This window comes from Pteropus medius, unplaced genomic scaffold (genome assembly GCF_902729225.1).
Source record: "Pteropus medius unplaced genomic scaffold, Ma_sr-lr_union100, whole genome shotgun sequence".
NCBI lineage: Eukaryota > Metazoa > Chordata > Mammalia > Chiroptera > Pteropodidae > Pteropus > Pteropus medius.
In genome coordinates this window covers 10,663,254-10,684,127 of record NW_024351543.1, presented here as the reverse complement: position 1 = coordinate 10,684,127, position 20,874 = coordinate 10,663,254, and the positions used below count along the sequence as shown (strand labels likewise).

Below are 20,874 nucleotides of genomic sequence, written 5' to 3'. Positions count from 1 at the left end.
ACTTTACAGAGAATTCGCATGCAGGTAAAGAGATCACAGCACTTGGTCTTATGATTTTTATAAAAACCCTCAACCTAGGGCTGGGCAGAGGGCAGAGGGGGCTGCAGTGTTGTTCCTGACAGACTTGAGGACAGACCCAGGGACCAGACCAGCTCCTAGGGCCCCGGAGACGCAGCAGCACAGACAGTATGTTAGACCTGAAGGCAGCGCGGGCCACTAGCTCTGAGCGAGAGGTTGGGAGCAGCCACACCTGCCCTGTCCCCAGATGTGCACAGAGGGCCTGGTCCGCTCCCAAGCCTAGTCCTGGAGGGACACCTTCACAAAGAGGGTGGCAGATGGATGCTGGTCTCCATTCTTGGACAAGAGGTGGACATGGCGGTATCCTGGCAGGTGAGAAGACGGGAAGGAGCAGACAGGGAGAGTTTCGGTCACTCGGGGAAGGTGCTCCAGGGACAGCCACCCCAGCCCAAGACGTTCCAGGCCCCGCCTCCCCACACCTTGCCATGCCCCCTCCCCTCGACAGACACTCACCCTGCTTGAGGCTGTTCAGGGGGATAGTGCTTTGGCCAATGAAGTCATTCTTGGAGGAGGCGTCGTAGTCCTCGACCACGAAGCGCACAAGGGCCAGCTCAGGCACCACCACCTCGAACTCAAACTCCGTGTCCCACCGTGGGTTGAAACCTAGGGGTACAGGCACCATGTCATCAGCCTGGACACCAGCTCCAGAGGCTGGGCCCAGCCTAGGCCCAGCACTTACCATTATCGGTGACTACTGCGGTCTGGCGGCTGGCCACATCCCGGCCCACACCGTGGATTTCCACGGTCACCTTGGGGTCTACAATCGAATTCTTATTCTTGTTAACTTTTGGCAGCTGCTGTCCTGAGATGATCTAGAAAAACGTGGTAGAGGGAAGGATTCATGTATAGTATGACAAGGAGGAAGAGAGGCCCACGGGCTCCTGTCCCTCCTGTGGCCAGCCGTACCCTGACATTGAGCCTCTTCCGAGTCCACCAGGGCCCCTGAGCCAGGGCGCGTGAGTTGAAGGTGGAGTTGGGGTCTCGCAGGAAGGCAGGCTTCAGCACGTACCCGCAGGCCCCATTGTCCTGGAAGCGTCCCTGATACACGTCCATCTCTGGCCCAGGGGTCTGGAAGTTCAGGGCCACTACAGGTAGGACAGAGCAGTCACAGGCTGTAAGGTGGCCTCTGGGGACCTAGAGTCCAGCCTCCTCTGGGTACCCTGAGGCCTTAGCGTCACCCGGTGAGGCAGAAGCAGGGTCCAGTATCACTCCGATGCCTACTGCCCTCCTGCCACTGTAACTGACCCACCAAACCAACCTAACATTCCATTTCTGGTGCCAGAATTCAAAGGACTAGTGTGCTAACTATCTAGTGGGGGATAAGTCTAAACTGAGATCACCAGCTCCTAAACCTATAAATCCTGCGTCTGGCCCTGCTTGGGTCCCCAGAGGCTCCAGGTCCCTGGCCCTCTGGCCTGAAACCCTCATCTGAGCCTCCTCCCAGCCCCAGCCAGCCCATACCGATCTGGCAGCCCCCATTCCACATCTCCACAGGGCTGTAGTTGGAAGAGTCCGTTCTCCACCCAGCGGGGTAGATCCTGCTCAGGTGACTCACGTTGTGGCGGACAAGGCTGTTTCCTGAGGAGGGTGTGGGTCGGTCAGACGTGGAGGCCCCCACATGAGTGTGAGCCCCTCCCCACCAGCCCTCCTGGTAAGAGCAGGGGGTGCTGACTGTCCAGGGCGGTGGGAGCCGGGCCTGGCCTCACCTGACTCTTGGAGTAGTCGGAGGACACGGTTCTCGGAGAAGGACACCATCTCATAGAAAGCCTGCCCTGGGCTGCCAGGGCTGGAGAAGCCCCGAAAGTGGACACTCTTGCAGTAAATGACCATATCGGAGAGCTCCTTCACTAGCCTGATCTTGTCCTCCTGGGGGCCATGGGGAGGCCCGGGTTAGAGTCAGAGGTTGGGGCAGGTGGGCACTGAGAGAACCAGAAACCCAGACACAGAGAGACAGAGAGAGGGAGACAGACAGAGAGAGAGGGGGGCAGAGGGTCTGAGTGGCAGCCACAGAGAACTGAGACAAGGCAAACATCCCACCGGGTGATGGGGAGTGATGGGGGAGGGCCCCAGGGCTGCCCCTCCCCCACCCCCACCCACAGCTTCCCCTCGAACCCTGGGCTTGTGCTGCACTCGGCTCCTCACTGCCTCATCTTCCATCTCCGCAGCCTCGTCTTCATCTGACACGACAGTGGCCTCAGGGCCACCTTCCCCTCCGGGGGGCAGGAGACCCCCAAGCTTCTTCCCCTTCAGCAAGATCTTCCCCTTCAGTTGCTAAGGGTGGAGGGAAAGCTGGTCAAGACTAAGGTGGCCGCCCAGCCAGTGCCCCTGCCCTCTCCCCTGGGCAGCTCCTTCCCCACCGGGCACCTCGGGGGAAGGCAGGCTGGTGGTGACCCCATCCAGTGGCCGGTCCAACAGCATGGGGCCCAGGGTAGCATGCAGGTGTCGCGCCATCACGCGCTGCTGCTCCAGGCTGCAGTGGTTCTCCAGGGACAGGATGACAGGGTAGGGGGACACCTGGAGGCCCAAGGGCAGATTAGGAGGGGTTGGATGCCCCTAGCATCCTCCTCCACCCCGACCCCTGGGGTGTGGCCACCTTGAAGGCGTAGTCCCGGATAGCCCTGAGCACGTCGCAGAAGAGGATCTTGGAGGTGAAAGTGTAGCCATGGTAGATGACAGGCTCCTGGTTGGGCCCATCCCAGCAGTCAAGCTCCAAGCAGCGGCAGCCTTTGCACAGCGCCCTGCAGGGAGGGGTGGTGGTGCTAGGACCCTCTGGTCCTGCCCCTATCTGGCCCAGAGCTCCCCGCCCAGCTCCCTGCCCAGCCCCCCCGCCCCCCACCACCACCCGTGGCCCCACCGGATGTAGGCTTCGGTGCTGCTGGGCCCGGTGAGCTGGTCTTCGAGCAGGTAGGTGTTGTGTGAGGAAGATACCAGGTAGTGGCTGAGCGGCTGGCCCATATCCTGGTACACCCGCCGGTGCGCCAGGCTGAAGGCGCTGCCGTCGGCAGACAGCAGGTACATGAGGAAGCCGTCCTTGGTCATCTGCCGCTGCGCCTTGGCTGGGAGGGTGGACAGAGGTGCCAGTCAGAGCCTTCCGTTGGCCAGCCACCTTCTGGGGTCCCGGGGCGCCACTGCTCCTGGCGCAAGAGCCCCCAGGCCCTCTGCTTCCTGGTCCTGAGCTCGTCCTACTATCTCTTGGAAGAGGGTAAGTTTGAGTCTCTCCACCAGACTGTGGCTACCCCAGAGTGGAGCCCTGTCCCTTCCTCTCCTGTCCCCCACACTGTGAGGCCCCTTGAGGACAGTCCCTCATTTCCTCTATGCCTCCAGACTGGAGCCCCCTCTAGAATAGGGTCCCATCCTGTCTCAAAGCTGGGCCCAGGATGGGCACAAAAAGGAAGCAGGAAAAACCTGCTTTTCCAGCTTCCTCTCTGTTCCCTGGGGGAGGGGTCCTCAAAACCCCCTGAAGGAGGAACCGAGGCGTGTAGTGATGCTGGAGCCCCGTTTCCCATCAGCCTGCTTTCATGGGGCAGGCAAATACGGCCCAGGAGGCCTGGGGCTGGCTGCGGCGTCCCCAACCCTGCAGCTCCCTAGTCGAGGGCCACAGTCTCCCCGGGGGTCTCTCAGCCCAGTGTAGTCCTGGGGACTGCAGGGTGCAGGCCCTGGCCAGGCCCTCACCAGTCTCGCTGGGCTCGTAGCGCTCAATGAGGGAGAGGGCCAGTGCAGGTCCCGCCGCCTCCTCCCGTTGCTGATGCTGCAGAAATGTCACTAACTGATCCACCGACAGGGTCTCCTCCGAGCCTGCGGCCTCGGCAAAGGTTTGATCAATCTCCTCTCGCTGGGTCAGCATCTTGTAGAAGGCCTCAATCTCTTCATCCTCTAGGGAGTCTGTCTGGGAGTGGTCACATTCCTGCAAAGCCAGGACAGCCAAGTGGGCAGGCTCAGAACAGGCCCTGGGCTAGGGACGGGGACCCCACTGCCAGGCAGACCTGGCCCTCACTTCTGCCTCACCCTGAAGATCTTCCGGGCATAGCTGTCGTCCACCCGGATGTTGAGCTCCTTCAGGAAATTCTGCAGCTCCTTGAAGCTCATCTTGTTGTCCTTGTTTTTGTCAGCTTTTCGCAAGCAGGAGTGAATCCAGCTGGGCAAGAAGTTAGGAAAGAACCCGGGAGCCGTGGTATCCCCAGGGTCCCAGCCAGAGCCAGGGTTCAAGCCCAGTGTCAACGGTAGGTCCAGGTGGACTGAGGCCACCTGTAGGCACAGCTCCCTGCAAGCCTGACTTGCTGCATAGCCGACTTTCAGGGGCAAGACCTGGTGGCCTCTTGAGAGGAAATGTTATATCCTACCTAGTATGAGGTCTTTTTCCTATTTGTTGACTTTGAACCCTTACAAATTAAACACACACACACATTTCTTTCTACAAAAGGGTTCATTACAGACAATTTAGAAAATAGATAAACAAACAAATCACCCATAGACCCAGGGATAACTACTGTTAACGTTTCAAGGTGTCACTCTGGTTTCCAATACATAATTGTTAGTCAACTTGACTAAAGCAGTTGAGGCTTATCTTACAGGAAACAGCGAATTCCAAGCCACTGATCAGAAGGTGGGGACATCCTATGCAAAAACAAAGCCTGGATCACGTTGTCATGATTGGGGCACTTAGGCCCCCGCCGCTTACCTCTACTCTCTCTCCCCTCAGCCTCCCAATTCCAGGCTGGTTACAGATGGGAAGAGGGGACAGCAGCGGGGGCTGCATAGTTGTCTGTCCTTGGGTCAGAGTGAACCAAAGAGTATTCCAGGTACCTCCTCTGCTTCCCTCCTATGGCTGAATTGTGTTCCCCTAAAATTCACATGTTGAAGCCCTAACCCACAATACGATGGTGTTTGGAGATGAGGCCTTCTGGGAGGTTTAGATGAGGTCATGAGGTGGGGCCCTCATGATGGAATTAGTGCCCTTATAAGAAGAAACCAGAGAGCTTGTTGTCTGTCTCTGGCTCAGTCTCTCTCTGCCATGTGAGGACGCAGTGACACAGCAGCCATATGCAAAAACCAGGAAGAGAGCTCTCGCCAGAGCCCAACCCCACCGGCATCCTGCCTCCAGAACTGTGAGAAAATTAATTTCTGTTGTTCAATTCACCCAGGCTGTGGTATTTGGGTATGATGGTCCAAGCTGGGTATCTGCCATACCAAGGCTGCCCTGGGGACAACCACAGCCAGTATCTGCAGGCTGGGCCTGGACCCACTGCCCTCAGAAGGATACTGCTGCAGCTTCTGTCGCTGGTCCATGGAGCCCGAGTGGTGGATAATCTTGCGCAGACCCTGCACCCAGTGCTGGGCATCTGCTGGCGATGGGGCGATGAGGTCTAGTGTGTTTCGCTGGTCCTTAAAGACAATGGAGAAGCAGCGGTCCTCGGGCACGTCACGGGCAAACTTCTCCAGGCCCTCGGTGCGGTGTCCCATCCGCACCTCCTGAATGTCCTCTATGGAGACTGTAAGAAGGGGATGGGGCGGTCAGGCAGAGAGAGGCGTGAGGCCGAGCCCTGCCCCTGGCACGGCTGAGGCCACGGTGTAAGGGCGCACAGCTTAGAGACAGAGCCGGGGCTGGAGCTCAGGCCTCCATCCAGAAAGAAAGGATGAGGCAGAAGGAAAGACAAGGGGCACAAAAAAAGGAAGACAGAGACTGAGGGGGAGAAGGAATGTGAGACACGGCTTAACGCGCAGAGTGGAAACATGGCCAGGGGAATGACTTTAGGGCGGGAAGAGTGCCTGGGACCCCAGGCCCACTCTTTCTGTGCTGTAGGGAACAAGGCCGCTGGGAGAACTGGGGCCGGGCAAGGCTCTTAGACAGATGGGGGAGCACAGGGGCCTGTGACACAGAGGTCACACACCCTCTAGAACATAATTGACTTTGGACTCATCCTCCCCTCAGACAGCCTAGAGAGCCTCCAGGCCCTCGGTCAGCTCCAGCCTCGGGGTTTGAGAGCAGAGGGCCAAAGACAGCAGGAGAAGTGCTTGTGTCAGAGGGTTGAGAGGGCTTTGCTCTGTGTGTATCTGTATGTGTCCTCCTGGCAAGGAGAGTGCAGGCAGGCTCTGTTCCTCCAGGGTCCCAAGAGGCAGACTGGAGGGGTGCCCTTTGGGGAGAGATTACATCATTCTACCCTTGGGAACCAGGAGGAAGGCTCTGCCTTCCAAGCTTTGGGGAGCAGCAAGGCCCTACCTACCCTCCCTCACCCGCAATGTGTCTTCCCTGGCCTGGCCCGGAGCCAGTCCCACCAGCTGGGCTCATGCTGGGACTCTCAGCATCAGGGTCCAGGCTCTGTGTCCTCCCCACCCCCTTTCTGAGCCATCCACATCCATCTGTCCTGTGTCCCAGACTAACTCTGGCTAAAAGCCCACCTGTTCCTTCTGGTGCCTACCCACACCCTGAATGCCCCAGGGCCTCCCAGCCACCTGCAGGTGCCATGTGCCCAGCCCGGGCAGCAGGCTCTGAGGAGTAGGACACGTGAGCCCTGGGCCATATAGGGAGCCGGGGATATCCCTGCTTAATCCCTCTGTCCACAGCCTCCTGTGCCCCACTAGGCCCCACAGCAGCTGCAGCTGACCCAGGCTGGGAGTGAAAACAGGAAGCCTGCGCCATGGAGCTCCTGGGCCAGCACCCTGACCCACACCAATGAGAAAGTCCAGATGCCTTTGATGCTGATAATGCCTCGTCCGCCTCTGGGAATCAGACTCAAGGCAGGGGCTAGTAGTGGCAGGATCAGGGGAGACTTAGACATCAGGGAGCAGAGGCAGAGAAGAGTGGGGGTAGGGGGCTCCACTCCTCCCTCACCTGGCGTCAGATTCCCTGACGGACAGCAGTCTCACTTGCCTAGAGAAGGGACACAGCCAAGAGGCAAACTCATCCCAAGGCCTGTATCGGTGGCCCTGGCATGGAAGAGAGCCTCTTCTGGCCACGGTCCTCACCTGACCACACCTGATGTCCAACCCCGGACCTGTCACCGCTGCAGCCGCTCCTGTCAGGGTGCAGGCCCCTCACTCCTGTGCCTTCCTCGTTCTCACCTCTGCACCTTTGCTCACACCAGATCTTCCTGCCCTTGCGCTCACAGCTGTACCAGTATGAGGGTCTCACCTTGCCAGTGCAGGTCTAGAAAGACCTGAGTCTCTATCATGCTACTGCCCCATGCCCAGCCCCTGCAGGTACTGGGCACACCTGGGTAACCATGCATATGTACTGGTTGGCCAGTGGGCTCCCAGGAATCCCCAGGGCTCAGAGTGTAAGATACCCGCTTCCCACCATGCCACCACCGGCCAGCATCTAACAGGAAACTCCATGCCTGTGAAGAAGCCTGGCTGGTACCACAGAGGCAAGGTCAGGGTCACCCCTACGCTATGTGGCAGACATGTGCTGAGGATGGCGTTTTGAGAGCACTTCAGACTCCATCCCCTCTGACCCCGCCCTCCTTTGCTCAGAAACTTCCCACGGCCTGTAGCCCCAAGGCTCCCGCCCTGCTCTTCCCATCTGCCCCTGCTCCTGTCCTGCCTCGCCTCTTCCACAGGCCAGCAGGTCATACCTTCTCAGTGTTCCAAGGCCTGGCAGACCCCTCCTTTGTTTGGTTTCATTCCCTACGGAGCTTCCGGTGGGCTGGCCTGCCTGCCCCTCAACGGCCAAGGGCAGGGGGATTTCCAGGAGTCTGGGCTGTGTAAAACCCAGCTGCAATGGTCTCTCTGCACTGTCCAATACAACAGCCACCAGATACATGTGGAGACTTAAATATAAATTCATTAAAATTCAATAAAATTAAGAGTTCAGTTCCTCAGTCACACTAGCCACATTTCAAGCGCTCAATGGCCACAGGGGGCTAGTGGCACCTGTGTCAGATAACACAGATACAGAACATTTCCACCGACGCAGGAAGTTCTCTTGGATAACATTGGTTTGAAATTCTCCCACCAAGTGGAGGTGCAGGGTAGACCTCTCATCTGACAGAATTTTTAGGGTATTCTTAGGTTAAGGGGGACGGTCAGCAAAGCTTTCTCCAGAAGGCCTTGTAGGGAACAGTCTCCATTTGCAGGATTCCTGGACCCTTTCCGAAGCTTCTGGAAAACCCTCAGGCCCATACCCTCCAGGGAGCTACCCAGCTGAGGCCTCTCTCTTCGGTCCTAGCCCTGCTCTGGCACAACCTCCCTGCTATGGCCCCAACCCCAGCAAAGGGCCACCTCCTGCAGTCCCACCTCATATCCTGGCCACTCATATTCAGAAGAGCCTTATCTGTCCCCAGACACTGGGCTGGCTTTTGCCCTCACCACGCCTGGAGTCCTAGTTTGCCCAATTTCCCTCCCTCCCACAATGACCTGGGCAGACACACCTGTGAATTTCCCCAGCACCGTTCAACTCCCTCCCTAATTCTGAGCCTGCTTCCCAATTTGTGGTCCTGATTCATGGTGGACCTCCACCCCCCAGCCAGCATCAGTGTCCCCATCGAAGCAGGGGTGACATACTCTGCCTCCTACCCTGTAGCCCCGGGGCACTCACATAGCTGGGACTCTGGGGTCCGCATGACCTTGCGAGACTCCTGCCAGATGGTCTTGCAGTCCTCCTGCAGCTTGTAGAAGCGCTCTCTCCGCCATGAGTTGGACTTCACCTTCAGAAGCTGGCTGCCCTTCAGCAGAGCCTGTAGGTCCTCGTCATCCTGTAGGCCTAGGGGTCAGAGCTGGTAAGATGCCACCTCCTCCATTGTCCTTGCTACTCCAGACCCTACACTAGCCACACCCACTTCTGGACCTTTCCAGAGCCCACTTTTCATCATCCTCATCCTCAGCTCTTTGCCTCCACCACAAAGTCATCTCTGATTGCCAGCTAAGGCTATGTATACCTTAGACACTTACCCACTCAAGGCCACAATGTAACTGGTCACCCACAGTTGAATGGATAAAGGGAGGTCAGCTAATCTAAGAACACCTGATCCTTGGGGGATCAGACCCCTAGAAAGTGGCCTGGCTCTGAAAGACGAGGTGGGCCCCTCCTGGTCACACTTAATGACCCATCATTGTAATGTAGAGAGAGATACATCTATATCTGCATCTGTATGTATCACCTATATCTGTATCTATATCTAGATCTGTATCTGTAGCAATCATCCCAGCCACATGTAGTCCGGCACCCAGCTCTGTTCAGAGCCAGCTGGCCATCTCACCTCACACCTGTCACCGAAATAAAAACTGCGTGGCCTCAGCAATCTCTGCCCTTCTGTTCGAGCAGAGTGGTGGTGTCAGAGACCATGTGGGTGCAGTCTGGGGGGCCTGTGCCTAGGCCTATAAGTTTTTATTTTCTGAGCTCAGATCTCCAGCCCTTTATAGCCTCTCCTACTTTAACCTTGTCCGCTTCACTCCCCAGCCAACCCCACACACCCACAAGACCTACAGAACCTTCTGTAGCACTTCCTTAAGCCTCAGCCACCCACATCCTCTTTTTCCCTCCCCAATCTCCTGCCTCCAGTGGGGACAGAGCCCAGTGCTTCTTGCGCCCCGCCACACACACCCCACCGCTTTAGGCAACTCCCTTCCCTCTCTGCGCCTCTGTTCTGCCATCTGCTACTGGGCGAGAACAGTGCTGGAGGGGACATCTCCGGGCCTCCTTAGTCAGAGGTGACATTCTGGTGTGATCTTCCCTCACCTTTGTCCCAAGTCTCTCCACTACTTCCAGGAGACCCCTCTGCCTGAGTGAAGCCCCAGGGGAAGCCTAGAAGAGAAGAGGGCTCCTGCAGGCTGTCCTAAACTGTTTGTTGGCTGTGTCTGTAGGGCTCAAGACAAGAGGAAGTGGGAAAGAGTCCCCAGCCTGCCAGAGGAGAGTCACCTCAGCCTCTGCTGGGGATTCTATGGTTCTTTCTGAGGTAGAGGTGCAACTGAGAGGGACCTCTTACCCTTGGCCTACACCCCACTCCCATTAGGGCAAGCTATTGTCCACAGCACAGATGGGAATGGGGGAGGGGGTTGGAAAGTAGAAGGCGAGCCCCATCCTCTGCTTCTGGAAAATACCATGAGGAGATGACATGTTCATCCTGTCCTGGAGCCAGTCTGTGGCTCTATCTGCGGTGAGGCAGAGATAAGTCCACTGGCTGCCGACATGACTTCCGGAACACGGACCTCTGTCCCAAGGGGGGCTTGATAACCGCTGCCCTCTGGGCCACTGGGAAACCTGGGCAGGCACCTCTATGTCCAAGCCTCGTTTGAGGTCCTATTGTTTCTGAGGCCTCTGGGCTGCCTGCTGCACAACCCAGAAAGTCTATGAGAGTCCCTCGCCCAGCCCCACTTTCCTGTGGAAGGGCGGTGGTGAGGGGCCCGTGGAAAGAATGCGAAGGGTGCTGCAGGTGCTAACGAGAGGCTGGGAGTGGGAAGTGTCAGGAGTCTGGTCCATGTACCCAGCATGATGCATAATGGAGACAACTAGGCCTGGAACCCACAGCAATACACAGGTATAGAGAGAGAAAGTCACGCTCACCACACCACCACATTCAGTCACACACTGCCACACATAACCTCGAAGAGACAATGAGCCACACAGAGTGATACACATTGTTACATGGAGTCACACACAGCCACACAACGTACAGTGCCAGAACATCATCATAATAATGATAATCGTATCCACCATAATAATAGTTAGGATTTGAGTAAGATACTGTTCTTAGCACATGTATTTAATCTCTCCGACAACCCTATAAGGCAGGCACCATCATTATTCCCATTTTACAGATGAGGAAATTGAGGCTCAAGGAAGTTCCATGGTGGAGTTAGGACTCAGAAGCCCGCCCACAGGTAAGTACTCAGAAACATTACCTTATGCAGCCACCACTCAGAAGCACACTGCCACAGAGAGTAACATCAGAAAATCTACATAACACACACACCATCACATGACAGAATCCAGTCACCTGGGTGACTCACTGTCCCATCTGTCACCCACAGTGCACAGGATCACAGTGGACCACGCATTACCCTGCAGATCATCTCATTGGGTCATACCAGTTACACACTGGGCCACATACCCAGTGGTAGCTTGTAAACCTGTAAACAGGAGAGTTAGGGGTGGCAAGGGGCAGGGAGCCTTTGAAGGGCGGAGGTAGACCAGGAGAAGGGATAACAAATTCCCCCAGTACTCACCCCACATACCACCCCTGCAAACACAGTCCCACAGTAGGTCATACACTCACAGAAGCACTAAACAGGTCCAATCAAAGAATGGAAGGCAGGACCCAGAGCTCAGGAACATTCAATCTGCGTCCTGCCCCAGCTGACATCCCAGTCTCTGGAGATCTTGGTGCCCCGTGCGTCCCTTACCCAGCCTCCGCCCATTGAGCGCCGCCACCCGGAGGCTCTGCTCCTGCAGGTAGAGCTCTCTGGAGCGGCTCCGCCTCCGGCCCCCCAAGAACTGCATAATGCTCCGCAGTGCCCCTGCCACCCGCCGAGCCTGGCCCGGGACAATGCTGCAGCATCCAGAAGCCTTCCAAGGCGGGGAACAGGCGTGGAGACCAAGCCTGGAGGGGCGGGGTCTCGGCCCTAGAAGCCGGGCGAGGGAAATCTGGGCTGGAAGGGGCGGAGCCAGACCCAGAGGGGCGAGACAGATACCGGTGGAGGTGGGGGGAGAGCGGAATCCAGGCGGGGCGCCCCGGAGGAGGAGCCAGGACCGGGAGATGGAGTGGGACAAATCCATAATCCAGGAAGATCAGTGACGAAAGCCAAAGCCCAGAAAGCGGATCGAGGGTAGAGCCAGAGCCAAAGCAAGGTAGAGAGGGGAGAGAAGCCGGGGCTGGGAGATGACATGGAGGTAGAGCCATACCCAGGAGCCGACCCGGAGCGCAGCCAGGGCCCAGGGGCCGAACCCCGAGAGGGCCCTGCACTGGAAAGGCTGCGTTCGGTGGAAGGGGGCGGAACCTCAACTTTAGAGGCGGTGCGGGGGCGGAGTCCTGCCAGGGGGCAGAGTCTGAGCCGCGCTTCTAAACACCAGCTGGGCGCCTGGCAGAGGATGCAACCGCAGGGCAAGACCGAGCTGAGGAGAGGCGCCCAGAAGGGCCGCGGCCTGGGCTGCAGGGTCTAGCGGCGTGCCAGACCACCGAGCTCGCCAAATATTTTACCAAAGTTACTGAACGAATTCACTGTGACTTAGCTGGCTGTTGCCTCACTTGCGAACCTCAGGCAGACCCGTTTCCTTCTCGAAGAGTGGGGTGATCGCCAACGTTCCGATTGCGAATGGAATTCTTGAAAAAAATGCTCATCTTAAAATGAGTCCATTAACGCAGGCTTGCTTTGATAAATAGAGAGGACGACTGCAACTTTATACGAAACTGTGCTGCCAGTGTGCTGGGGAACAGTGGGACCTTTCATGTAAGTTACAACTTTCCTTTCATTCGCCCAGCAATTATTTATTGAGCCCCTACTGTGTGCCAAGGTCAGGACACCTCCCACTCCAGGCCTGACTCACTCCTCTCTTTTACTCCCTGCCTCTGAATAATAGTCCTTCCATTCACCTCGCTTCGGCTCCAGTCACCAGCATTGACAGTGAGTCACTGGCAAAGCCAGTTATTAAAACAGACAAGCACTCCGAAGCGCAGAGTGACTTGCCTAAAGTCACACCACAAAGAATAAATCATAAGAACGTGTGTTAGTGTAGATGAGCTGAAATATGGGCACAGACAAGTCGTTATTTACTTGGAAACCGGGAGGGGAGCCCAGGATAAGGAGAACCTCTGTTTTAGAGAAACCATGCAAGGGTTTTTAACTGGAAGACCAAGAATCACATGTCAATATAACTTGCTTCCTTTGAATCCTTATGTATTTTATTTTATGCATTTAAAAACACGATCCTGAGAAGGAGTCCACAGGCTTTACCTAACTGCCAAAGTGGCCTATAGCACAAAAAAGTTACTGTTTAGTGTGGATCGGTAACCCCAGGAACAGAGCTTTGAAACATCATTGAGGTGAGGAGGGGCCTGGCCACCCCAACTTGCTACGATAGTTCTGGAAACATTACTCTTGGGGGTATTGGCTTTTAGCCAAACTGTAGCTCCTATGCCCATCAGTGCTTTATCTTCACAACATCTTCCGTGAAATGGGTATTGAGATCCCATGGGTGAGAATACAGACCCAGAGAGGCAAAGGGATTTGCCCAGAGTCACAACATAAGTAGAGACAAAGGTATAACTGGAGCCCAGGTCTCCGGGGGCCAAGATGAAGTCAGGCCTGAACCCGCCTTCCACGTTTACAAATGTCAGTTCTTAGAGCCTAGCAGGAGGGATCAGGTGTAGAAAAAGTTAGTGGAGGGTAGATGTGTTCAGTGAGGACAGGACCCTGGGAAGTAATGGCGTTCAAAGGCATCTGGGGACCTGCTCAAGAAGCCAGTATGGCCTGACCAGAATGGAGAAAGCAGAGGAAATGAGAGGCTGGGGGGCAGGAACATCATTTTGAGGGCTTCAGGGACTTGGAAAGGAGCCCCTTGAATCCTGAGCCCAGTTCTGATATTTTTCCTGGCTACAGACCCTCTTATGGTGCCCCCTCCTCTCACAAAGAACTAGACGGCAACTCACAGAGCATGGTCACTTAGGGCGTGGGCCTCCTGCCCCAACATAGCACCTGCTGGGTACCAGGCACTGTTCTAATTGCCTTATAGGTATTACCTCATTCAATCCTCATAGCAACCCTATGAGGTAGGTAGCATTCTTATCCCTCATTTACAGATGAGGAAACTAGGCACACAAAATCAAGAGATTTGTCTAAGATGAAAAAAACCAAGACTTGACTTCAAGTAGTTTGCCCAGAATCCATGCCTGTATACTATCCTGCCTCTGCATGCATCTGGGGACAAGGACAAAAGGGACATTTCATATCTAGGTGGGCCCCTAGCCCCTCAGGCCAATAGAGGGGGCCTTCCTGCCCAATATGAAAGGGGTGCCTACTCTCCGATGAAAGTGTAAACAACCTGGTACAGCACAGGGCACAGTGACCACCCCCCCCCACCAGTTCTCCTTGAAAGGTTCTTGCTACCCCATCTAGTTTGCAGGAGGGACAAAAGGCAGTCAAGGGAGGTAATTTTGGATGATGAGCTAGAAGTGGCAGGGACTTCAGGAAAACAGCTTGAAGTCGTAGTGTTCATGCCAGCCCTGCAGGAAGGGCTGGACAGAGTCAGGCATTTGGGAGGCAGGTCTCAAACAAGATGGGCCAAGGTGGCCAAGTCCGTGTCACAGGACTGGGAGGCTCTGGCCAAGCCTCCAATGCAGCTTCCTCTCTAAGGAAGATACCAGGGTAGAGAGACTAAACAAAGACAGATCCCTGAGGATGGAGTCCATTCCAACATGAGCTGAGGCCGCAGCCATGCCAGAGGTGACCAGAGGGCTGTTAGGAGGTCTGAGTGTGAGGCAGGCACGGAAGAGGTGGCAGTGTGCAGGGTAGACAGCACTAGCTAGGGATGATGAGAGAGAAAGGAGAGGTCTCCACTGTGGTTCTCTGAGATGCCTAGTCTCCCTTCCTGTCAGGTTGGCAGGAGCATTAAGGACACCTCTGGCCTCAGGAGAGAAGAGGGAGCATTGGAAGGAGAGAGGATCCCATGACCCAGCTCGACAAGGTTGCTTTGAGGAGCCCGGGCTGCTGGTATGAGGATAACAGCTCTGTGCACTGAACAAGGTCTCTCTGGGCCAACTGTGAAACAAGATAGACTGCGGACTGGCTGATAAGAACATCTCTGGGTCTCCCTGAATTCTAGGGCTTTCTAGTGGCTAGCTGGAGGGCTCTGACTTTCTCTTAACCAACTATTATCTCCATGTACACTTTAGAAGGATAGGTGGTAGGCACTAAAGTCTCCGACTCCAAGGGTAGTAGAAAATAGAGGGAGATATGGTTTAGCAGTGATTGGTGTGGAAGGGGCAGGGTGTGCTGAGCTGACAGATGATCTGGGAGACAAGAGGATAAAGGTTCCCTAAGAGTGGTTGAGTCCCCAGGCTGGAGCAAAAAGATGCCAGGTCCAGGTTGGGGGTCCTATCCAGCCAGATCTTCATCCTGGAAGGACAGCGTTAGGGCAAGGAGCTGGCTCTGACTCTGTTCCCAGGTCGGGGGAGACAAGAGCTCCGCAGGACCAAGGGTGGAGCTGCAGGCATTTCGAGCTGAGACTTGGCCCTGTCCGGCCAGGAGGGTGCGCAGATGGGGAGCAAAGGGCTGCTCCTCCCAGCCTGGGCATCGCTGACTACGATTTCTGCGCGGGGCAGCAGTTACGGCAGCACTGCCCGACCTCCGCCAATCTTGCACACCTCCTCGTCCCACCCCAAATCCCCACCCCGCCACACCCACGCGGCCCGACGCGGTCCAGGCACGCTTGAGCTTTGGGGCGCCTGTCCAGGCGGGGCGGGGCGGGGAGAACTCGGTTACTCGTGGATGTTGGTTCCTTCCCTCCTTAGCCCCTCCGTGCGCGCTGGACAATGGAGCCCAGTCTTCCGTGACCAGAATAAGGAGGAGTCCCCTAAGCCGGGGGAACCAGGAAGGAGTCTTCAAGAAAGTCTTCAGACCCACACTCTTTCCCTCTCCCCCAGTCCGATCTGGGGGACAAGCCTGGAAATGACGAGGGTTGTGCTGGGCAGTCCCACCCCTAGTCCTGGGCTGAGATTTCCCCTTTGCGACAAAAGGGCGAAGGGCGGGCCCGGGGCGGGGCGAGGCGGACGGCGGATGAAGGAGTTGGGGGTCTTCCGCCCAGAGAAGGGAACGGCTTTCTGCGGGGTAGACCCACGCAGGGACTCCCCGCGCGCCAGCCCGGCACTCACCGTGCAGGGTCAAGAAGTCCCGGCCCGAGTCCATGCCCGACGGGCTGCGCGGCGGGAGCCGGGCGCTGCGGGACACACGTGCGCGGTAACAGCGCCGGCGGTCTCGGGTCCGAGCCCAGCGCTGTGGAGACCCGAATGGACTGTGGTGGGAGGAGGCCGAAGGTGGGCCCGGACATCGCCCCGCCCCCCAGGTCCACCAACCCGCGTCTCTCCCCGCCCCCTCCTAGGGATCGGGGAGGGAGGGCAGAGATGGGACTGGGAAGCCCGCCTAACTCTGGCCGCTGGCGGGTAGGCGAGCCAAGGCCAGAAATAGCCGATCCCGCCCGCTTCCTCCGCTCCTGCCACCCACAGGCCGCTGGGCCTGTCATTACCGCCGGCGGCCCGGCCCCACGCCCTGCCTGTGGGCGCCTCGCTGGGGTCAGGGTGATGCTCCAAAGAATTTGGTGTCATCCTGGGGAAGGGACAGTCTAACGTCCGACGCCCAGCCGGGCTCCTGCGAAAGGGAGCTTCCGCGTCCAGGCATCCAGGCGTCCAGGCGTCCAGCAGCGGCTCCCCGAAGGTCTGCTTTCCAATCTGCAAAATGGGTGCATGGGTTGTGAGGTCCTCAGAGAGGAATGCCTGGACTTTGTCCAGAGGAGAGTCCCCTCCCCTCTCGCTGGGAAGTTTCTAACCTGGGAGCGACTTTGGTGGGGGCTGTTGGGGAGGGGAGAAAGCTCGCAACAAGCAGGTGCAGAGAACCCACCTTTGAGGCCCCTACACCTCAAACTCCTGGAAATATCTGCAGCAGAGTGGCTGACAGGTGTAGGATCTGGGGTTGGATGACATTCCCAGGATTTATCTTTGGGTGGCCTCCCAAGGGACTGTCGGGGCAAGGGGCCCCTATGAGGACACCCCACTCTCACCTTCGACTCTTGCAACCCAGACACCCTCTTTATAGGGTATGCAGAGAGCGCCCCCCCCCGCCCCCGCCAGGAAAAATCCAGCGATTTTCTGCCCACTACCCTTTGGGAGAGACCCCAGGGGGCCTCCCAGGATGAGGGGTGCTGGGCCCACCCATGAATCACCTAGGCTTCTGGGCTGATATGGCCAATGTGAGACAGAGTCTGGTGGAAGCCTATTGGACCCTTTCTGGAGGAAGCCCCTCCTCTTCTCAGCACAACCAGGCCTAAGTGGCTTTGAATATCTCAGGAAGGGATGGAAGCAAGCCGGTTCTGAGGGTTCTGAGGGTTGAGAATGGGTCAGGAGTTCAGTACTTTGGAGAGCCCCCCCTCCACCTGCCTCCTTCACAGAAAGGGAGGCTAGCCCTTTATCTGGCATTCACTCCGCCGGCCGTCCTGTCCTCCAGTAGGAGTACCTCCCACCCCGCAGGTCTGTCAGAAACCTCCCTGGATTCCCTTCTGCTTAGGGATGAGCAAGTCCACACTGGCAGGCCTCGCTTGGAGCCCCAGCCTGGAGGTAGGGAGTACAAGGGGGTCCTTTCTCTGCTCTTACCTCTCCTCACTATCCTAAGTCAGGATAAACCCTTCTAGGCCTGCCCTCTGGGGGCCTCCTCTGGCCTTGAGGCCTAGTACTTAAACCTCTGACATCCCTGGGGGCCTGCAAGCCCCTCTATTCAGCTAGCCAGTCCTCTTCAAGCCCTGCTCCATTCCCAGGCAAAGAACCAGTGAAATTCTGACACCAGCAATTGACTTGGCTTCATCTCAAGCATCATTCCTATTTATCTACGTCACCTCCCAGCTCTGAGCCCCAAGCCCAAACCAGGGCATCATCTGAGACTGTCGCTTCTCTCTTTGCCCAAAGTGCCCCTGGTGGGAGCTGCAGCCAGGCTCTTCCTTTGCACACCCCAAACCCACTTCACACAGACCCTCTTTTGGCCTCTGGCACAGGCAGAGGAGCAGAAGCCTCCTCCCTGGCCAGGGTTATTAGACAGGATGGGCGTGGCTGACTCAGAACTGGCACATGCAACCAGGTTCTGCTAGAAAAGAGGGCTGGGCCACACCCTGCTCTGAGAAACAAGGCTGTTGCTCAGACCTGTTTGGGTCAGCCTACACTCCAGTACTCTCTTCACCTTCTCTGTCTGCCCCTTTCTCTCTCTCATGACCTGGGAGGCACTCAGCTTGTTTCTGCTGGACATAAGCCTCTGTGGTGATTACGACTGTATATATGTGTGTGGAGGGGCTGAAGAGCCCAGTAAGAGGCTTTCTACCTAACCACAAAGTTGCTGGTTTCTGCTCCCTCTGCCTAAACTCCCAGGGCCCTCTGTGGGCCCAGCCCCAGCCAGGAGCCTAAATTACCCTCCTCAAAACCCAGCCCTCAGTAACCTCTACCAGATGCCCTGAGATCCTGGTAACTCACAGGGCTTTTGGCAGACTCGGCCGGGTGCACAGAGAGGCCATGCCTGCCCAAAGACTAGTTGTCTAATGATAGAGTTTCAGACATTTCACCACCCCTAGCTACCATCCTGTCTTCAAGGTGAATATGAGGGTGGGTGTGGGGGGAGGGACTTCTGAGATGACTGGAGACAGGCGAGACCTAGTGTTAGGGCCAGTGACTACCTCAAGTGGCCCCACCACTAGCTCCCTGGGGATGGGGGAGGATCAACCCAAGAATGCCAACTTTCAGGATGGGCAGGCTCCACCTGTGCTTCAGGGCTAGCCCTGCCCACCTCCACCCCGCCCCCCCCCAAACAAACCTAGGCAAGCCAGGTTTGGGGGACAGGTTCATTCTGCTCCCTCCTTGTCTTTGGAGCCCCTGTCCCAGGAGATAGTGGATGAAAGGCTGTTTAAATCTTGGCTCCACAGTTTTTTTGCTGTGACACCTTGAGCAAGTCCCATTACCTCTTGGAGCTCTGCAGTCAGGTGCTGCAGTCCTCACTGGAATCAGCTAAAATAACAGATGTCGACTACCTGGTATGCATAAATGCCTGCTGGACAGACACACACTGGAATCGCCTCTCCCCACAGCTGTCCCCTACCTGGCCTCCTCTATTGCTCCCGGTGGTCAGAGCCCTGTCTGAAGCTCTTGGTCCAAGGGCATGCTGATGCATTTGAGGGCTGGAAAACCCCATCTGAGCTCCCTCCCGAGGGTCCAGGACCCAAGTTCAGATGCATCAGGAGGAAAAGTGAAGGCTGCCTCTACCAACGGAGCAGCTGTGGCAAAACAAAGGTATTCAGATCATGCCAGGAAGACACTACTGACCGTGTGAAGATCCAGGATGCCATGATGGACCACAAGTTTTCTTGGCCTGTGGGTAATCCCAGGACAGTATGGGATGATTTGGGGCTACTTTTCTGTAATCGTATTCATGGGGTTTTACGCATATTCATTTGTGAATGTAACTGTGATATTTATTTCACTGTGGACTAAGTCCCACCCAATGGGCAGAGTCTAGTGCTTGGTGTGGAGGAATAGTCAGGAGACTGGTCCTCAGACCCTTGCTTGAGGGAAGAGGCACAGCCCAGGCCACCTGAAAAAAGAGGTACACTTAAAGAATGTGTGAACTGAAGAAGACACCAAAGTCCAGTTTGTAAACTGTTCTGCTATTTCATTTATTCAACAAATATTTATTGAGCAGGTACTGTTCTAAAAGCTTGAGAATCATCAGTGAGGAAAATATACCAAAACCCCTTGCCCTCATGGAGCTTAAATTCTAATGGAAAGAAAGAGACACTGTAATAAACATAAGTAAATTATTATATTAGGTGTAAGGACAATAAAAAAAAATTAAAAAGTAAGAGAATTCAGGAATGGGAGAGGGTTAAATTTGAAATAGGTTGGTCAGGCTGGATCTTCTGAGGAAAGTGACAATTGAGCAGACTAGAAGGAGGTAAGAGAGTGGGCCAACCAGAGATAGCAGGGGAAGAGGACTCCAGGCAGTGCTAAGGCCCTGAGGTAGGAGTGTGTCTGGTGTGTTGGAGGACCGGAAGGAGGTGGGGGACAAGAGTAATAGGAGAGGATAGAGTGGTAATGGGAGCCAGGTCCTGTTGGGCCATCTAAGGGCTTCCACTTTTACTCTGGGAAAAATGGGGAGCACTTGGAAGGTTTCAAGCTGAGCAGGGACATGATTGACTTATGTTTGAAAATAATCACTTTGGCTTCTGGAAGGAGAAGTATCATGGAGGGATAAGGCTGGAGCAGAGAGCCCAGTGGGGAGGCACTTGCATTAATTCAGGTGAGAGTGGATGGTGGCTCAGACCTCAGTGGCGGAGTTGAGGTCATGAGAATTGGTAGGATTCCAGATACATTTTGACAGTGGAGCCAACAGGATTTCCTGGTGGGGCTGTGAGAGTACTCAAAGGTGATTTCGAGCTTTTGTCCTGGGCTGCTGGAAGGAGGGAGTTTCCAATAACTGAAAGGAGGAAGGTGCCTTCAAACAACTAAGGTGAGAAGTTAAGTTCGAGATGGATGTACAAGTCTGGAATTTTAGAGGGAGATGTGGGCTGGGGATAACATTCAGGTTATGGTTCAAAAGATGTTTAAAATGTCCATAATGCTATGGAAGTCCGCTCTGGGATAATCTTTCTGGAGGGTAATTTGGTAATAATTCAAATATTTAAATGTACATACACTTTGGCCAAGCAATTCTAATTCCAGGATATTATATTATCTAATTCTATGATATTATCTGTATATTATACACAGAAATCCTGTACAAGGTAAAGTTCATTAGCAGGGACCTGGTTAAATAACCCAAGATATTTCCATACAGTGGGTTCTCTTGCATCTGTTTTAAAAAACAGATGAATAAAAACAGTCCTTTATGAGTTACTGTAGAACATAAATGGGAAAAAAAGCAAATGGCTGGACAATATATATAATACATATAATATATAACATAATATGTCATTTGTGCTTTTCAAAAAAAAATTTTAAAAGCTGTAGATATTGGTGTTTGTACAGGCATAAAATAGCTGAAGGATACAGAAATAATATAAGGAAAGGAATTGAGAGGATGACACGTTTTATTCTTTATGTACTATTTGATTTTTTTTTTTTT

The 20,874-nt window shown here is 55.3% G+C and overlaps 1 protein-coding gene and 1 long non-coding RNA gene across 7 annotated transcripts; one reads left to right on the top strand and one right to left on the bottom strand.

Annotated features, from left to right (window-relative positions):
• Positions 1 to 41: 41 nt before the first annotated feature.
• Positions 42 to 16,035, bottom strand: PLCD1 (phospholipase C delta 1). Of its 6 annotated transcripts, XM_039843301.1 has the most exons (16): positions 10,114 to 10,150; positions 9,752 to 9,817; positions 8,612 to 8,776; positions 5,339 to 5,567; positions 4,084 to 4,213; positions 3,751 to 3,982; positions 2,933 to 3,134; positions 2,672 to 2,816; positions 2,443 to 2,592; positions 2,191 to 2,349; positions 1,785 to 1,944; positions 1,540 to 1,656; positions 985 to 1,163; positions 758 to 890; positions 532 to 681; positions 42 to 383 (listed from the first exon to the last, which is right to left on the bottom strand). In XM_039843301.1, exons 1-16 carry the CDS (start codon positions 10,133 to 10,135, stop codon positions 298 to 300), a joined length of 2,325 nt encoding a protein of 774 aa, XP_039699235.1. In that variant the 5' UTR covers positions 10,136 to 10,150; the 3' UTR covers positions 42 to 297. The 6 variants fall into 6 exon arrangements, with proteins under 6 accessions (XP_039699235.1, XP_039699236.1, XP_039699234.1 ...); XM_039843302.1 differs by lacking the exons at positions 9,752 to 9,817; positions 10,114 to 10,150 and adding an exon at positions 15,879 to 16,035; XM_039843300.1 differs by lacking the exons at positions 9,752 to 9,817; positions 10,114 to 10,150 and adding an exon at positions 11,416 to 11,612.
• A 28-nt stretch (positions 16,036 to 16,063) lies between these two features.
• LOC120586751 (uncharacterized) lies at positions 16,064 to 20,659 on the top strand. The gene is made up of 2 exons (XR_005648787.1): positions 16,064 to 16,437; positions 18,680 to 20,659. It is a non-coding gene; the product is annotated as an uncharacterized LOC120586751 (long non-coding RNA).
• Positions 20,660 to 20,874: the final 215 nt, after the last annotated feature.